Genomic DNA, 17,879 nt, shown 5'->3' with positions numbered 1-17,879 from the left:
CATTACAGTTTTAGAGACCAAAAAATAACATTTCTAAGTTTAATCTCTAAACATGACATTTACAAATATTCTGACAAATTGCAGTGGGCCTGACACACTGAGAACCCCAAAAGGACAGCATCTGTCATTGTCTTTAAAGAGAAAACAATCATTTATTTTTTATGACAACACATATGTTTTGGAAGTAAGGGTTACTTCTTAACTGTAGTTTTGCTTAGTTCCTCTGCTGAAAAGACGTGCTGCAATATTTAGAAAGAGACAAGAACAGTCTCTGTATCAATCCAGGAAAGAATTTACTGCTCAAATTTAAGTCGTGCTGGAATGATGTAATTAAACTCCTGCTGTTTTATTCCAGCATTAGTGGGCACATCTGCTCTCTGCTGCAGGACACCCAGAAGACTCTGTTAATGTCTTAGTTTAGGTTTAAAGCATAAAACTTGGAAAAACTACAAAAAGGCATTAACTTTTCTTAACAATTACTCTGCAGGATTCAGCAAAAGCAGTGACACAGTTTGCATAGTCAAGACAGTGACCATTACTTTACTTTAATAGACTGGGACATTTATTTCTAAACATGATATGTAAAAATGCTACAAAGTGGACTGAAAATTATGGTTGTCAATTTTTTTTAAAAAAATCTGCCAAGAGTAAATAGTGTTTTTTTTTTTTTTTTTATCCTCATGCAGTTACAGCTGCAAGTATTTTTGGAGTATACGTTTCCCAGATTTGGTAATTTAGACTGAAAGGTTTGCCATTCAATTTTCTTTATTGCAAAAGGGCTCAAACTGAATCAGATCAGAGGAAGAGCACCAGCAAAAACAGAAAATGTCAACTCCTTCAGTCTGAAACTGGTTTTCTCACACATTGGCCTGTTTATAAGTCCATGGCTCTTTCTCTCAACTGTAACCAGTGTCTCTGTTGCTATATATATATATATATATATATATATATATATATATATATATATATATATATATATATATATATAAAAATATATATATATATATATATATATATATATATATATATATATATATAAAAATATATATATATATATATATATATATATTAGGGCTGGGCAAGTTAACGCGTTAATTTCGCGTTAATTCATTAGACTATTAACGGCAATATTTATTTTATCGCGCATTAACGCATGTTGCTCACATGCTTTCAGTCAGTGTCAGTCAGCAGGCGCGCTGACTGCAGCGCGCTGTCTCGGCAGCACTCTCCCGCTCCCCCTCCCCTCTCGTACATGGCTCAGCGGCACCAGCCAATCAGCACGCAGGCTCAGCCTGGCCCGCGCACTCAGCTCTCACACAAACTTAATACACAAACAGCTGAGAGAGAACGCAGCAGCGAAAAAACATGAACAGAGGAAGTAGCACCGTTCGGCTTTATTTTAATACCGTAAATGAAATCAAGCTGTATGTTTTGTAAAAAGCCGGTTCATTTCAGTGGAAACACAACAAATTTATCTAAGCACGTGAAAAAACATGAAAACGTCGAGCCACAGAAACGGAGAGAGGAGACGAAACTTCTCTCACTGCCCCGACAGACCCACAGACGTCTCTGACTGAGGCGTTTCAGTCCTCCAGGGAACATCCAGGTAGATCAGTGGATGGATGGATGGATGGATGGATGTTACTGGAGCCCACACATAACATGTAATTAAGACCTTGAAAGAACCCAGTACATATATTAAAAAGTGTTATTTAAGATAAGATAACATTAGCTAATCCTTTTTTTATCCCACGACGGGGAAATTAATAGGATTAAAGCAACAGGCAGGTGCACACAACACAGACAAAATTACATAAGGATTGAAATATATAAGAGGTGGATTAGCAAAAAAACACTGAACATAACATTATTATTGTTAATATTATTATTATTATTATTATTAAATTGTAATAATAAAATAAAAACCGCAAAACCCAAAAGGTCAACAGTTTCATGATACATCAAGCTTAGGGACTGGCTAATATACAGCAGGTCAAAAAAGGCCATATTTTGGCTGCAGTGCTTGTTCTCTTATGAAGAAAAGATCAACTAGTGCACTAAATTCAATAGATGGGTTGAAAATATCCAGTATAAAATAAGTGCTACAAATGTTACAACACTTTTGTTCATATGGCAGCAGAACATTAAAATAAAAGTGCTCTTTACACTACTTTTGAATTCATTCTTGGAGTTTGTAAATACAATGCGATTAATCGCGATTAATCGCGATTAATCAGGGCGATTAATCGCGATTAAATATTTTAATCGTTGCCCAGCCCTAATATATATATATATATATATATATATATATATATATATATAGTGAAAGTAATATGCAGTATTATGCAGTATTCATGTGTTCTTCACACATAGTGTTTTGTATGAAAGTTAGATTTTGGTTTCATCTGACCAGAGCGCTTTCTTCCAGATGTTACCTCTCACTTCTGGAAATACTAGTAAGGTAACAACTGCAAACAGCAGCTTCTTTGGATTTTATTTAGAGGTATAAGAGTAAAGGGGGCTGAATAAAAAAAGCATGTTATACTTTTTAGATTTTTATTTGTAAGGATTAAAAAATAATTATTTTCGTTTGTGAAAGTGTTAGGGACACATGATTTACTGGCATGAACATCTGTATCGGCCAGTGTTAGTAATTACATATTGTTAATGGTATGATAAGTAAAACCGTGCCGATATTTATAACCATTGTTTATGTCCATGTTTTTGATGTTTGTGCATGTGTTTTGGGAGGGTTTCAGCAGCAATGTCTGGGGTGTGGTTGTATTTTTTTTCCACTGTTTCAAAATGGTAAGGAAATATGTATTATATGTATATTGGTATATATAGTCTATTTTAATATTGAATACGTATATTGGCCCACAGTCTGATTCTGATTTTATATCAGTGCATTTTTATGCTAATTTCATTTAAAATAAATATAGTACCTGAATATTACCTTTGAAAATGCTCAAAAAGAAATCCCATTTCAAGTGACAAGGCACTCCGAGATCTGTCCTTTGTGGAAATAGAATAGACACGCCTCTCTGCTTACATGACCTTCCACATTTCAGCCTCAACACTGGTCTCCTAATGTGGCGCAGAGGAAAACAGACTGTGTTTATACCTGCACTGAAAACACTGCATTCTGAGAGAGGCTTCGTCCAAGTCTCTCAGAATGAAGACACTGCCTTTGAATTATGTTCATAACCCTGAGTGGAGATGTTTCCCTCTTCTCCTAACCTCATGACAATTATTCATTTCTATGTTAGATCTTACTGTTCAGTTGTTTCTGCAGCGTAATTATGTTTGGAAGCACAGTTGTTTAACAGTTTGCTTTCAAGGAGACTAAAGATGATGATATTGTTTTAGACACAGGTAGAAGCAGTGGCTTTACTGCTGTTGAGCTAGTTTGTGCACACAAACAAGTAATTTGACATATTTCCACTTTGCATTAAATAAAGACATGTTAAACATATATAGACAATGTACATACAGAAAGTTTTTTTACAAAGCAGGAAGACCCGGTTGGATTGTTACATGGTATCAATATGGGTACTCTGTGAAGTGTTCATTACAGTGAGAGCTTGGGGAAGTTTTTCTGTGGCTGTTGGTTTTATGACGTAGCGCTGTGTAGCACTGACCTGAAGATTAAAATCAAAACAGCCTGTGCGTCCAAGATGTGTGGGGTCTGCAGAGATGTTAGCTGCCCTTTTTCTGACCCTACAACTGTACCAGTCCTGGATGGAGGAAAGATAAGCCCTGATGATCCTCTCTGGAGACCTAATTGTTTGTTGTAACGTTGACCTGTCCTATATCGTGGATGAGCCAAACCACACAGTGATGGACGAACACAGGACAGACTGAATGATGGCGGTGTAGAAGATGGCCAGCAACTACTGTGGGACATTGTACTTCTTGAAAGTACAGTCTCTGCTGGGCCCTCTTTCAAACAGTGTCTGTGTTCGAGGACCATCTAAGGTCCTGAGAAAAGGCGTTTCGTACGAGCTGGAAGTGATGCACAGTAGACACAATGTTGTTGAGGATGGTGAGGGGCGGTAGTTTGAGGGGTGTTCAGCAGAAGTCCACTCTTTGTTGTCCTGGATCAGAGAAATGTAATTTGCTAATTTTCTGGAGTTCCACAGATAGGTTCGCTCAGGCGCAGTCATTTGTGTAAAGAGAAAAGGCGAATGGGGAGAGAACACAACCCTGGGGCACCCTGGTGCACGATGTTACCTCAGACAGCCCCCTAGACGTCTTGGGATGTCTGAGTAAAGATAGGGGCTAGTTGGTCGGCGTAGGCTCTCAGGCATTAGTGGAGACACTGTCAGGTCCTGGTGTGTTCCTAGTCTTCTGCTGAAAGAGCCTATTTACGGGGGGTCTGGGGAGAGAAAGGTGATTGGTGCATGGCAAGCATTTATAATAAATGATCTAATTTCATAGACTGAAGCAGATTATCCTATTTAAGATTGTTTCATTGTTTGATCTGTTCTGTATGTAATTTAGAGTCAAATTCAATGAATTAGAATACGCATTGTAATGAGACTCGTTTCCCAGATAAGAAGTACGGTAACTTTTTAAAATAACACTTAGACAGCTATTAAACCTATGTTTCATTAAGCCCACATTTACGGATTAAAATAGTTTTTGCATTGGTCTGATATAATACTTTTGATCTTAAATCGTGTTTTCATTGGCTGTGTGCCAAAAGTCATTATATTTAACAGAAATAACTGCTTTAAAAACTGTCTGGGTGCAATTAATCTGTATAATGTGACTCAGTGATTTGAGTTACTGGGGGGAAAAAACTTTTCAATAATGTTTCAATTATATATTCATATTTATTGAATATGAATATATATCAGTCTTAAGTTCCGCTGATGAATTCATCCGTTATTTTAGTGGACCTTTATGTAACAGTGTGTCTTTGTTGCTAGGCTTAAAATGACTGCACTGCTAATATGCAATCATTAGGTGTGCAGCACGTGGTACATCAGTCCAGCTTCAGTGTGTTCCTGTGTTTGTTTGTACCTGCAGACTATTGGCCCTAAGGAGGGCTGGCAGGTGTACAGCTCAGCCCAGGATGCTGACGGCCGCTGTATCTGCACTGTGGTAGCGCCAGAACAGAGCCTATGCTCCAGAGATGCAAAAAGCAGACAGCTCCGACAGCTGTTAGAGAAGGTAAGCACATTGACAAAGGGATATTTACCTTCCACGGTGCAGCATGCACTAGCACACATACTAAAACCTGAAGTCCCTGCAACCACTGTTTGTTGGTGTTCTTTTGTAGAGTATTTCATCATCATTTTTCACTCTTTTTGTTGCTAAAGAACTAAGAAGCAGCTAAAACTACATTTCCAATAACACACTAACTGTAATCAAATAGTGCTTTAAAGAAGACATTCAGTACCTGTATTATTACTTCAGCTTACTTGTTGAACTAAAACTAAAACAGGTCAATATAATTTACTAGTTTTATAAGTAACAAGTAACCTTTTAAAAAAAACAGTTTCACCTCCTATTGGAATAAAGTGCATAATTATTTTAATATGTTTTGGGAACATTGATGAAACATTTGGACTCTAATGAAACACTTGTAAACACGGTACTGAAACTACACAATGTTATTTTATATTTAATATTTAGTCTATTTTATTAGGATTTTTGGTGACAGACCAGGGGTTTAAAACTCCAGACTTCGAGTTTCAGTTGTCCTGCAAATTTTAGCTGTATCTCTGTTTAGCTGTATCTCTGCTGTAACACACCGGAATCAAATAATTATGTGGTTTGCAGGACTCTGCAGAACCTGAATGCATCCCGAGGAGACGGTTTAGTCATTTAATTCAGTTGTGTTGCACATCGCGACGTTGCGGGACACTTGAGGACTGGTGCTTGACACCCTGTGATACCGTGACATAAAGTGATGCACAAATGGGAAGTGGAAGAAAAATTGTAGGTTACATTGTTTTGTATAACAAGTAAAAGCCTGAAAAGCGTAGCACAGATATGCGTTCAACATCTTTACTGTTATGCAATAATATGGTTGCTCGGACTACGGCTCCCAGCATGCAACACGGCTTGAGACCAACCCCAGCAAACCTCAGTTCCAACCTTTTAAAAAGAAAATGCATATGCTTGTTAAGCATATGTACCCTTTCCTGCACCTGCCTTGTTCCTTCATTTCTCAGGTTGTTGTCTTCTCCTCGGCACCTGAAATGTGAGTAAACACAACCCTCTCTACTGTTTGGTGTTGCAGCGACAAACGTCCAAAGGTTAGACCCCCGTAACCCTTCCGCCGTTGTTCATCCCCTCCTACACACAACAGACTTCTGTGTGGAAAAGCTGCACACCTGTATATAAAGAATTAGAAAATGTTTCTGGAAAACTGGATGATTCCTATTATTTCATAACCTATGAGACCTCAGTGATGTTTGCATGAGCATGAAAAATGTTGCAAATAAGAAACTATATTCTTCTGAATGTTTCAGGACAAAATTCTGGATTAAATACATACCTGTGTACACTATCCATATATTTTTGTTTACTTGGCATCAAAAAAAGACTTTAGGGAAGAACCAGGATTTAACAGTGACATTTTCTGTGGAAAATAACGCGTGTTGAACATAAGAAACAGACAACCTATGCTAAGCAGTGACAGCAGTTTCCTTCCATTTGTGCAAATTATTATGCTTCCCTGTTAGTAGCTCAGCACGTGAATAGAGACTTTCAGGTCATCTCTGACCTTGACCTTTTTCATTTAAGGTGCAGAACATGTCTCAGTCCATTGAAGTGCTGAACCTGCGGACTCAGAGGGATTTCCAATATGTCATAAAGATGGAGAACCAGATGAAAGGCCTGAGGACCAAGTTCAGACAGGTTGACGATGACAGGAAATCCATCATGGCCAAGAATTTCCAGGTATTCCAAAGCATTCTTTTATCACAAAAGTTGAATTAAACCCCTTCTGGATCTACGTCCTTTTTTTTTTTTTTTTTGCCTAGCTTGATTGCATTTATTCAGCACTCGTTTTATTCCTTTTTAAGTACAACACATGTATGGGAGATTGTGGGTAAAGAAGATGACTGGCATCAGAGTTGAAATGAATCATTAGGGCTAGCAAAGTATGTGTTCTTTGATTTTAATGTTCTTAAAGGGATGTACTGATTAGGATTCTTTTGTCCCTAATATTGAATGTTGTCAAGATTAGTAATTTACCGACACGGAGCCACAGTGTGACACTGTGTTAAACCAAAGTTAAAATGAAATACATGAACATTCTTGAAGACACAGTAGCTTCAAAGTGCAGCAAAATCCCACACAGTGTTTCATCACTATTTCATTTCTGCATTAACATTGCAATCATGTCCCCCTTAACTTAATCATCACTGATTTTGGTCAAACTCCTCGTTAGTACAGGGGTGAGTATCCCCGCCTGATGTGGCCTAGTGGCTAGAGAGCTGGTTGTTTGTGTCCTGGAGAGGCTGCAAAGGTTGATGGTTTGAAACTCAGTCTGTCACTCCGGGCTCCTGTGCAAAACCCTTGACCATAGATTGCTCCCCGGGTGCCACTCAGCGTCAGCAGCACACTGCTCCCTAAGGGATGGTTTAAATGCAGAGACACATTTCCCCTCTGTGAAACTATAAAGGGAAATATTAATCATCTTTATTGCGTATTCAGATTTGCGTCATCAAACATATCTGGACGAGATTTTGTTTGCTCTGGCTCAGAAAAATTGGTGCAAAACAGCAGCATCGTTTTGTATATGAAATTAGCAGGATTTCAACATAAATATCCCTAAGAAAAGTAAAAAAAAAACTGAAAAATGTGTAGAAAAAGATGATGCCAAAAATACTAAGAATTGTAAACATACTGTATGTTACACATTGTGATATTATTGAAAATTGTCTATATTGCATATAGACCCTTACCTGATTACGCCAGATGGATTTGCTCCGCATATCCATCTGGAAACCTTCCGTTGAAGTAATTTTGGGAAGGGGCGAAAATACTTGTTAGCTGATTGGCCTATGTTGGTGATAGACGGGCCAAATAAACCAATCAATTGGTTTATTTGTACATGATGTACAAATAAACCAATCAACGATATGACGCATATGACGTACTCGTCAACATGCTTCGTCGTCGCTCGTAACAGAGCGACGACGAAAACACAACCACAAGCCAAGCTACTCTTGCTGCTGCAGGTAAAGCCTCGTTAGCTCAGCAAAGAAATACTCTGTAATTCCGATAAAACTTGCTCGATAGCCACGCTAACGCTAGTTTCATCGGCTGAAGCCGCCATCTTCTTTAGACTGAACTGCCGCGCTTCCCGTTGCGTCACACCTCAACCCGCCTCAAAGCCAACGCTGATTGGACGTTCGTTTGGTGAACGGCTCCAAATTTTCTTTAACGGAGAGTAGCCAGACTGATCTGCGAGTGAAACCTGGAAAGCTCGCGAGATCAGGATGGTCTCACGAGGCTATATAGACCCACCCCTGGAGCAAACCTGACCAGTAAAGCCTGGTTCACATGGCAAGATTTTTAAATATGTCGGCAAATTTTCACAGCCTGACTGACAGCACATGTAACAATGAAAAATCGTTGATACAACAAGTTTACTTGTACAGCATGTGGTGTCCGGTCAGACGGCGAGCACATTTCATTCAGGATCATTCAGATGTCAGACGGGAAATCTCACCAAACATCTGGAGATCAAACGTGAGGTCAGAGTAAAAAAAAGATGGACGACGAGGAAGGACGATGGCGATAGTTTGTGGACTAATTTTAACAGAAAAAGAAAAGCCTTCGGTTAAAGGAGCTGTATGCTCTCCTTGACACCAACAGATGTTTTGTCCCAGCTGGAGCTTTTGCAGATCAACCTCCACCACATCCTGTTTTTTTTTTTTTTTTTTTTTTAAAGAAAGCTACTGTTTTAACAATGCAATGGCTGAAAATATGCACGATTATATTTTTAATTAGAAATCTTACTCGGCACATACAACCACAGACAAAATACTGGCATCTCACTCACTGCTGACCATTTTTAATGTGGAGGAGTTTGTTTCAGTGCTTTGCTCATGCTTGTGTTTGCTCTGTGTTTTGATATGACTCATTGATAACTGGCTCCTTGAAATACTGTATGCAGCTTCGGAGTGGGGTGGAAGCCCTCGTAGTTGTTCTGTGTCATCAAAGTCATGTTTTGCTTTAAAGGGTGTAAAATATAAGGACCAGTGTTTTAGCTGTGCTCTCTGCAGCTCGCCCACATATTGACAGAAGTTGGTGTGAGAGTGGTGACAAGGCTTGCTGGGGTGTGGGCAGAGGTGTGTAGAGTAGCTAAAAATTGAACTCAAGTAAAAGTAGCAATATATTTTTTTACCAGAGAAGGATGCAATAATCATCCATAGTCATCCAATAACTGGTTTGGTTAAAAAGGCTAGTAGCTGTCACACCACATCTGATTTAATTTGTGAAAATAGGATCATCAGAAAAACAAATTCCCATATTTGAAAGAAAAATACTATATGAAAATAGTAAGAACACACATTTTAAAAGAGCATAAAGCTGTTAAACCAAAACTTACAGTAGATACATTTAAATATGGCAAAACAAGGCAGAGTATCACAGTGAATATACAATAAACAGATGACCTCCAAATGTTGGAAGTTATTCTGTAAAACTTTTTTTGCTGACCCCTGGACAATGTATTTATTTTTCAATCATTTGCAATTAGAGTTTCTAAAGATCTAATATAAGTACGTATGTATATATATATATATATATATATATACGTACATACGTATATACATATATGCTATATATAACATAGCACGGTCATGCATTAAGATGACCGGCAGTCGGCTCCTCTTTAGCTCCGTCTTACGAGCTTGATCAGAAGCAGGTGTAATGCAGCACACCGCAGCTCCTCCCTGCAGCTCTACGGGAGAAAAACACAACAAATGCAGATCTCTGACAGTTAAGGGTATTCATATTTTGTGGTTGTTCATCATACTAAGGATTAGGGTTATAAAAACAGAAGCTTTCCTCCTGAAACAAAACCATCCAGGCCTCGTTTAAATCTCCTAAAACCTTGTGGGAGAACTTGAGATGTTCTGATGAAACCAAACTTCAACACTACGTCACAATTTCCAAAGCTTTGTTTGGCATGAAAACAACCCAGAACTTCACAATAAAACACCATATACACAGTGAAAGACGGTGCTGGTTGCATCATGATCTGGGGTTACTTTTCTTCAGATGTACCTGAATATTTTTTTTCCAGGTGAATGAAACTATAAGCAAGGTAAAACAGTAGTCTGTTTTGACCCACAGCCTGAGTTGTCTGCTAGAAAGCTGGAGAAGAGAGTTTTTATTTTTCAGCATCACAAACATAATTTAACAACAGTCACTCCATGACTAGAAAATTAGTTTTGTGTGACAGATCTGACACAAGGAGAGTACTGTGGACAATTGATATCCTCATGATCTAACTGATTTGGTGAACGTCTGCAAGACAGAATAATCAACTATTGATGATTAAAGATGTGGGATCCTGATAGACTTCTACTAACAAAACAGCCATAATGCTCAATATAAATCAAAGCTCTTTGAACTAAGCATTAGTTTAAGAGTGTGAATGTTTTACAAATGAGTTATATAGAGTAAATATTACATTTTGTGTGGATTTTTTTTCTAAATTATTCATCATTGCCTCCTTTTCTTTACATGCCAAACTCTGACTTTAACAGTAATGTATAAACCTTAGAGTCATTATGAGTGCAGCAGCTTTTGCCTCCCAGCACACAGCCCCACTGTTTTGCCTTCACACATTCATCATGTACTGAAGTAGGTTTTGATCCTGTCAAACAGCATGTAGTCTCCTCCTGACTGCAACATCAATCTAAATTCTTCCACCTTTCTCCCGTCCTCGCCATCTCCCATATTTTGCTGCTGTCGCCGCTATCCCCACAGGAGCTTAAAGACAAGATGGACGAGCTGAAGCCATTGATCCCCGTGCTGGAGCAGTACAAGATGGACGCTGCGCTCATATCACAGTTCAAGGAGGAGATCAGGAACCTTTCCGTGGTGCTGACGGGTATCCAGGAGGAGCTCGGGGCCTACGATTACGACGAGCTGTACCAGCGAGTCCTGCGACTGGACACCAGGCTCCGAAGCTGCATGGGCAAACTAAGTGAGTGCTGTTTATGTATGTTGCTCCCCACTGGATTAAGTCAGAATTTTAATCATATGTCAAGGAAGCTTATATATTGTGAAACCTGCATGAGCTCAGCATTTTCTGAAGTCTTATTAAAAATAGCCCTGGCAACGCACTGGAAAATGAATAACAATAGCGGAAGAAATATTACACGCAGCCAGAAGTTGTCAGAACCATACCTTCTCTTTCCTCATTTTACACCGCTGGGTGCCATATAGAAAAACAAACCATAGGGGGTACAAGAATAATAACATGGATTTTATAAAGCTTTGTTGTACTTGTATACAGCTGGTCAAGTTAGTATTGAAAATGTTCATGTTTTTCTCTGTTGAAATATTTCTAATTGACAAAATTCTTTATATATATCCTATTTTTCTTCTGGGTTGTTACGGCACTAGTTGCTCGTTTTTTCTCCAAGTAGGCTGATAGGAAGCAGAGGGGGAAGACATGCAGTAAAGGAACTCAGGCCAGAATCGAACCCAGGTCATCCACTTTGAGGATTAAGGCCTCCGTATATGGTTTGAGCTCACTACATAAAATTATAATCCGTTTTCTGTAATAAGTCCCGATCAACCCACACCTGTGAAGAAATCCAAACTAATTAATAAATTTCTCTCTTCATTCCTCCATCATTATTTGATGTTTTCCAGTGCCATTTGCTTTAAGACAGCCGACAGCATGATGTTGTTTTTTGGGGTGCAGAACTGTTTTACCTCCAAACATGGTGCATGCAATGGCATCTACACTGTATTCTCCCAGTATTCCCCCGACTTGCCCAAATCTTCAGCAGCAAATTTTAAACAAGCTTCAGTGTGCTTTTTCTTCAACAGTGGAGTTTTGCGCAGTGAGTGTGCAAAGAGACGACCATGGTTGATTGCATGACTTATTGTTTTCATGGGAAAAACTGTACCTGCTATTTCAAGATCTTTCTGAAGCTCTTGTCGAGTTCACATTTGCTCCTCTCTCAGAAGTGTTACTGAGGGCAAATTAATGTTGCAGGTTTATGGTGAAATGGTGTTCTTTTCACTTATAGCTCCCATTAAACTGAATGGAGCCTTACAAAGTGTAGAAATCCAGCTGTAACTATTCTGACTAGCAAGCAAGACTTGTTTTGTGAAGTGAACTTCGCCAATGGGACCATTATGTCCCATAATTGTTTATATTTCTGTATTCATTTGCTCTGATTTCTCTGACTTGGGCTGTTACCGTCATCTGCTGTGAGTTTCATGTCAACAGAAAAATTATAAAACCATTTACTTGGAAAAACATTGCCATGTTCAATACTTTACCCGCAGTATATAAAACCACATTTCAGATTTTTAAAAGATAAGTTATTTGGTCAGACATAACCTGGGAACATAACCAGTCACTGTGATGAAAGTCTCTGCTGTTTAAGAACGCTGAAAATACAAGTGGTTGATGGTCAATTCTCTCACTTTCATTCAGTACAACAAAAACAGAAGGGAATTGGTGTATGCCCTTGTCGGATGTTTTGAATTGATGGCTTTTAAGAGCAAAATCTTCCGAAATCTCTTGAAGACGGCAATTAAGAGTAACATGTCGCCTCCTAAATGAGCAGAAAACGAAGCAGCTTGTGGTGTTAATCTTTTTCGACTGCTGCGCTGCTTTTTCAGAGAAGTTGCAATGCTATGAATTAGTCAGAGGGTCGGGGTTTGAATTACAAATTAACCCTGGCTTTTAGGGCTCTGTTTTCTTCTGCTTAGGAGGAGGCAGAGAGAAAACTGTGATTTATTTAAGAGACAGTTGTTTTGTACAAGTAACTGTGCAGCTCATTCAAACATGTTTTTGAATTTAAGTCCTGGGTCGCTCTGATAAAAACTGTGGAAACCTGTGAATGCTGAGTAACTTTTAGATGCAAACAACAATTGGACAATTAAGCTTTGAGTTAAATAAAGTATTTTCCTGTCGTGCCGTCTTAGTATGCACAGGGGGCACACTCTCTGGTGATGCAGGCATGAAATTGGCTTGAGAAATCTAGTTAGAGACTGAAACCACCCCAGCACATCTTATCGCTGCTTTTCTGTATCAACAGCGTGTGGGAAATTAATGAAAATCACTGGACCCGTTACAATAAAGACATCTGGAACCCGGTTTGGGGCTTGGATGACTGATCCTCTTGCAACAACCCGAAACAACAGGGTGAGTTATGAAAACATTGGGGTTCTTTCCAAGAGTTGTACGTTAGCAATCACATTTATGTTGTGTACTGAGAGAAGGAAGTTAAAAAAAGCACTGTTGCTCATGGAGGGCATTTAGATTCTAGCAGTAAAACAAATACTAAAGCGATCATTCAGGATGTCTAATTTCCCATTTTCAGCTGCAACGTTTGACATAATCACATAGAGAATCTCAAAGTGTGATAGCTGAGGATAGCTGATGTTGAAATACAGAGGGTTGCAGAGGTATTGATAAGGGCGTTTTCACATTTTGTCACATTGCAATAATGTTGCTTATTCAGATTTCATGTGATAGTCCAACACCAAGAAAAAAACAATTGTGAAGTAAAAAAAAAATTATCCAAGTTTTTAAAAAACGTTTCACAAATAACAACCCAAGCGTGTGATATACAAAGGAATTCAGCACCCCACCCCCAATCAGCAATTTGCAGAAACAACTTTTGCAACAATTGCAACAGCATGTCTGGTGGGCTTTGGTCTTAAGTTCTTTGCATTTTTCCTTCAAGGCTTGCCTGAATGCAGACTAGCTATCTCACAGCATTATGCTGCCACCACCATCTTTACAGCGGGTTGGTGTATCCAATGTAATTTGAAGTAGATAGATAGATAGATAGATAGATAGATAGATAGATAGATAGATAGATAGATAGATAGATAGATAGATAGATAGATAGATAGATAGATAGATAGATAGATAGATAGATAGATAGATAGATAGATAGATAGATAATTAATTAATCTTGGCCACATTAGATAAGAGCACCTTCTTCCAAAGCTGAATGGCTTGTGGTCAACAGGAAGTGGCGCTTCTCATAGCTTTCAACACCGACTTTCTTCCTGCCACTCTTCTTTGATGACCACAATTACTGTGTGCATATATAACAGTTGTCCTGTCAGCAGATTGTCCCACTTAAGGTGTGGATTTCTGCAGCTCCACCACAGTTGCATGGTCCTCTCTGAACAATGGACAATTTTAATCTTGATCTTTCGGGTGTGTTTCTTGGTTTGTTTCAAGCTGACATTAATATATGTTGTAATGTAGGTAATTTATTTACCTTTTAATTCTTGCACAGGTGCAAATATTCTCTCACAATCTTCTGAGACCTTCGTAGAACAGCTGTATTTAGACTGACATTTCCCACAAGTGGATTGTTTTTCATTTCTTTTTGTTTTTTTATTCTGGAGCATTTGATGTTGTTTGGAGGTATCAGCGCTAAATACAAATGCAATCTGCAGTTAATACCTGAATGTGAAAGGTGACGTATCATGCTTTTTAATGCCTTACTTTTCACATTTAAATCATTCAGTTGTGATCTATATAAAGTGGAACTGCAATGCTTTGGTCTGAAATCCTCGTTATTGTTGACCCACAGCCCCTCTTTTGCCCCTGCTCTGAGGTGCATCTGAGAACAACTCGTTTTGGTGCTGTCTCTTTAAATGCAAAGGAGGAGCTTCACTCCCCGCTGCCCTCCAGGTTGCAGAGCATTCTACTCCACCATGTTTGGCCATTTTTGTAGTATGCTGGGGGACAGTGCAATGAATTGTGTGGTTTAATACAACCAACAACCTAACATTTTCACTTATCCACTTGTGGCCTCGGCACCCTTGAGCATGAACTACAAAACCAAAAACATTATGAAATAAAGACGGCGGATTTGTGACATTAGTAAGCCGGAAGTCTGTGACTTTGTTCAGCAGTTCTGCAGCACATACTGTAACATAATAGTTATAAAAAAAACATGTGATCAAAAGACAAATCTGAATGGCTTGAAGAATGAGAACCATAAAGAATATAAGGAAATCTACGCTGCACCTGGACAGACTACATTCACATTTTCTGCACTCCTAGAATACACAACAAAATGTATTCAGGAGCTAAAAAGTGGATTTTGCATGTAATGTTCCCCTTAAGGGATACAAATAAAATTTAATATTCTTGTATTGATGGTATCAGTGCAGTGGAGCTGTCCATTAGCTGTCTGACACTAGCTTTTAATTCAGGGTATTACATTAAAGGGAGCTGAAAATTATTTTCCTTCCCCATCCCAATTATCCACTACTTTAAGTTGGTCGATCACATAAAACCTCAATAAAATAAATGACGGTTTGTGTTTGTAATGTGACAGGATGTAAAAAAGTGGAGGAGGTGTGAATATTTTGGCAAGGCACTGTAAAACCAGATGTGATCCTAACTGATTCCTCCATCCTCTCTCATGTAGGTTTGGTATATGGACAGTTACACCAACAGTAAGATTGTGCGTGAGTACAAGACGACAGACGACTTTGTGACAGGCGTGGTTTCTCGAACCTACAGCCTACCGTTTAAATGGGAAGGAACCAACCACATTGTCTACAATGGCTCGCTTTACTACAACAAGTACCAGAGCAACATCATTGTCAAGTACAGCTTCGAGACGGGCACCGTGCTCGCCCAGCGAGCCTTGGAGTTCGCCGGCTTCCACAACATGTACCCGTACACGTGGGGAGGATACTCCGACATTGATGTCATGGCCGACGAACTGGGAATGTGGGTCGTGTACGCCACCAATCAAAATGCCGGTAACGTTGTCATCTCTCAGATAGACCCTGACACCTTGCAGGTCCTGAAGACTTGGTACACTGAATACTCCAAAAGGAACGCAGGTGAATCATTCATGATCTGTGGGACGCTTTATATCACCAACTCTCATCTGTCAGGAGCTAAGGTGTACTATGCGTACTCCACCAAGACTTCCACCTACGAATACATAGATATCCCGTTCCACAACCAGTACTTTCACATCTCCATGCTTGACTATAACGCTAGGGAGAGGGCGCTGTATGCCTGGAATAATGGACACCAGGTAATCTTTAACGTCACCCTGTTTCATGTCATAAAAACTGAAGACGACTCCTAAATGTGATCCTTTGCCAACCGCAACTGAAGCACCACTGTTTGTGATACAAGGACAAGCTAACTAACTGTTTTCTTTCATCAAAATTGGACTGTGCTATCTCTACTTGAACCTTTTACAATGTGTGGCTCTATATTCTTGGCAGAATTGAGCATGGACACAATTGACTTTACAAAAAAATAGGTAAAGCATTTTTTTTTTTTTTACAATTTCCCATTGCTGCTGATTAGTCTGGTATGCCTTATTTGCAAAGTGTTGGGTTTTCCAGCCAAAAACTCTAATCTTTTGCATGAATGTCATAAATTTGTCTGTTGTAATCTGCTAAGAGGTAGTTGCTTTTGTTGCAGATTAGATATTTGCTTCCAGTGTTTGCTTTGTTTGGATATTTAAAGTCTATTTAAAGTTGTATTTAACGTTTGAAAGCAACCTACGGGATATTTGCCACAATGTAAATAATACAAATGTTTAAAGTTTTTGTTTGGGATGACCCTGTAAAATTATTAATGCTATGATGTCTCTGTGAAAGAAAGCTGTTTGTATTTTTTATAAACAAAACCATAGAAGAACGTCTGTGCATTTTCATTGCAAGTGAACGTGGTATGTTTAATTTTTTTTTTTTTTAAATGCTAAGAAAAATCTTCTCTGATGTGATGAAAAGACAAAGCAAGAAAATATAGAAACGGGTCTCTCAAGTTTGCAGGTTTCCCAAAGAATATGAAATATAATAGCAGCAAAATATAAGAACTGAAAGGGAAATGTGTTCTTTAAAATATGTGCATTAAGTACGTTTTAATTTCTTTATTTCAAAGGTTTGGCATATAATAATAACAGTATTGCACAAAAGACCACCATAACCATAAATTAAATTTGGTGGGGTCAGCATCATGATCTGGGTTCACTTTTCTTCAGATGAAACCAAAATACTTGGTCACGGTGAATGAAGTCATAAACCAGTTAAGTTTTCCCCCAGTCTCTCCAGGCACTTAGATTGTATGGGGGGGCGGGGGGGGGGGGGGGGGTCACAGGTCGGTAGCCATTCAGACATTAGACATTAAAGAATAGGGACTGTTGTAGCTGCTTTAAAGCAGGCTGGGATGTAGACAGCAACATGTTGTAGACTGAAGTGAAAACATCCGCCAATGGTTCGCTCAGTGTTTCAGCAACCGACCCAGCACCCCATCAGATCCGGCTTCTTTCCTGGGGTTGATGTTTCGCAAAGCGCATCCTGAGGTTGTTGCAAATGTGGTTTCATTGTTAGATTATTCCAATCATGAACCCTGTTGCCTGTGTGCTTGCTAGATTGCATTCAGAGCCAGCTGTGACATACAGTATTCAAAATACACAGAGGATCAGGACCAGCTACGAATACTGAGCACAACCTCTTTTACAGAGTTTCCACCATAATAAAGCTGCATGCCACAGGTTTGCTTTTTTTGCTTTTTAATGAGCTCTCTGGAACATGAATGACTTAAAGTCATAACCTTTCCACTGTCCAGAGAGAAGGCAACGAAATATGGCATTGCATGTAACCAACATCTGAAGAAAGTTACCTTTTATGTTTAGGCTACATAGTATGTT

General features: G+C 38.9%; 1 protein-coding gene across 1 annotated transcript in view; it reads left to right on the top strand.

Moving 5' to 3' along the window:
* Window positions 1–16,867, top strand: part of olfm3a (olfactomedin 3a) — a 77,102-nt gene extending 60,235 nt beyond the window's left edge. The window contains exons 2-6 of the mRNA XM_036125383.1: window positions 5,035–5,178; window positions 6,760–6,915; window positions 10,966–11,185; window positions 13,263–13,369; window positions 15,627–16,867. Of these exons, the coding sequence (XP_035981276.1) occupies window positions 5,035–5,178; window positions 6,760–6,915; window positions 10,966–11,185; window positions 13,263–13,369; window positions 15,627–16,304 (1,305 nt within the window). The 3' untranslated portion in view covers window positions 16,305–16,867. The remainder of the gene's footprint in view (window positions 1–5,034; window positions 5,179–6,759; window positions 6,916–10,965; window positions 11,186–13,262; window positions 13,370–15,626) is intronic.
* Window positions 16,868–17,879: the final 1,012 nt, after the last annotated feature.

The sequence above is a fragment of the Fundulus heteroclitus genome, chromosome 21 (genome assembly GCF_011125445.2).
Source record: "Fundulus heteroclitus isolate FHET01 chromosome 21, MU-UCD_Fhet_4.1, whole genome shotgun sequence".
NCBI lineage: Eukaryota > Metazoa > Chordata > Actinopteri > Cyprinodontiformes > Fundulidae > Fundulus > Fundulus heteroclitus.
The sequence above is the reverse complement of the archived record's forward strand: the minus strand, read 5'-3'. Positions and strand labels throughout refer to the sequence as shown.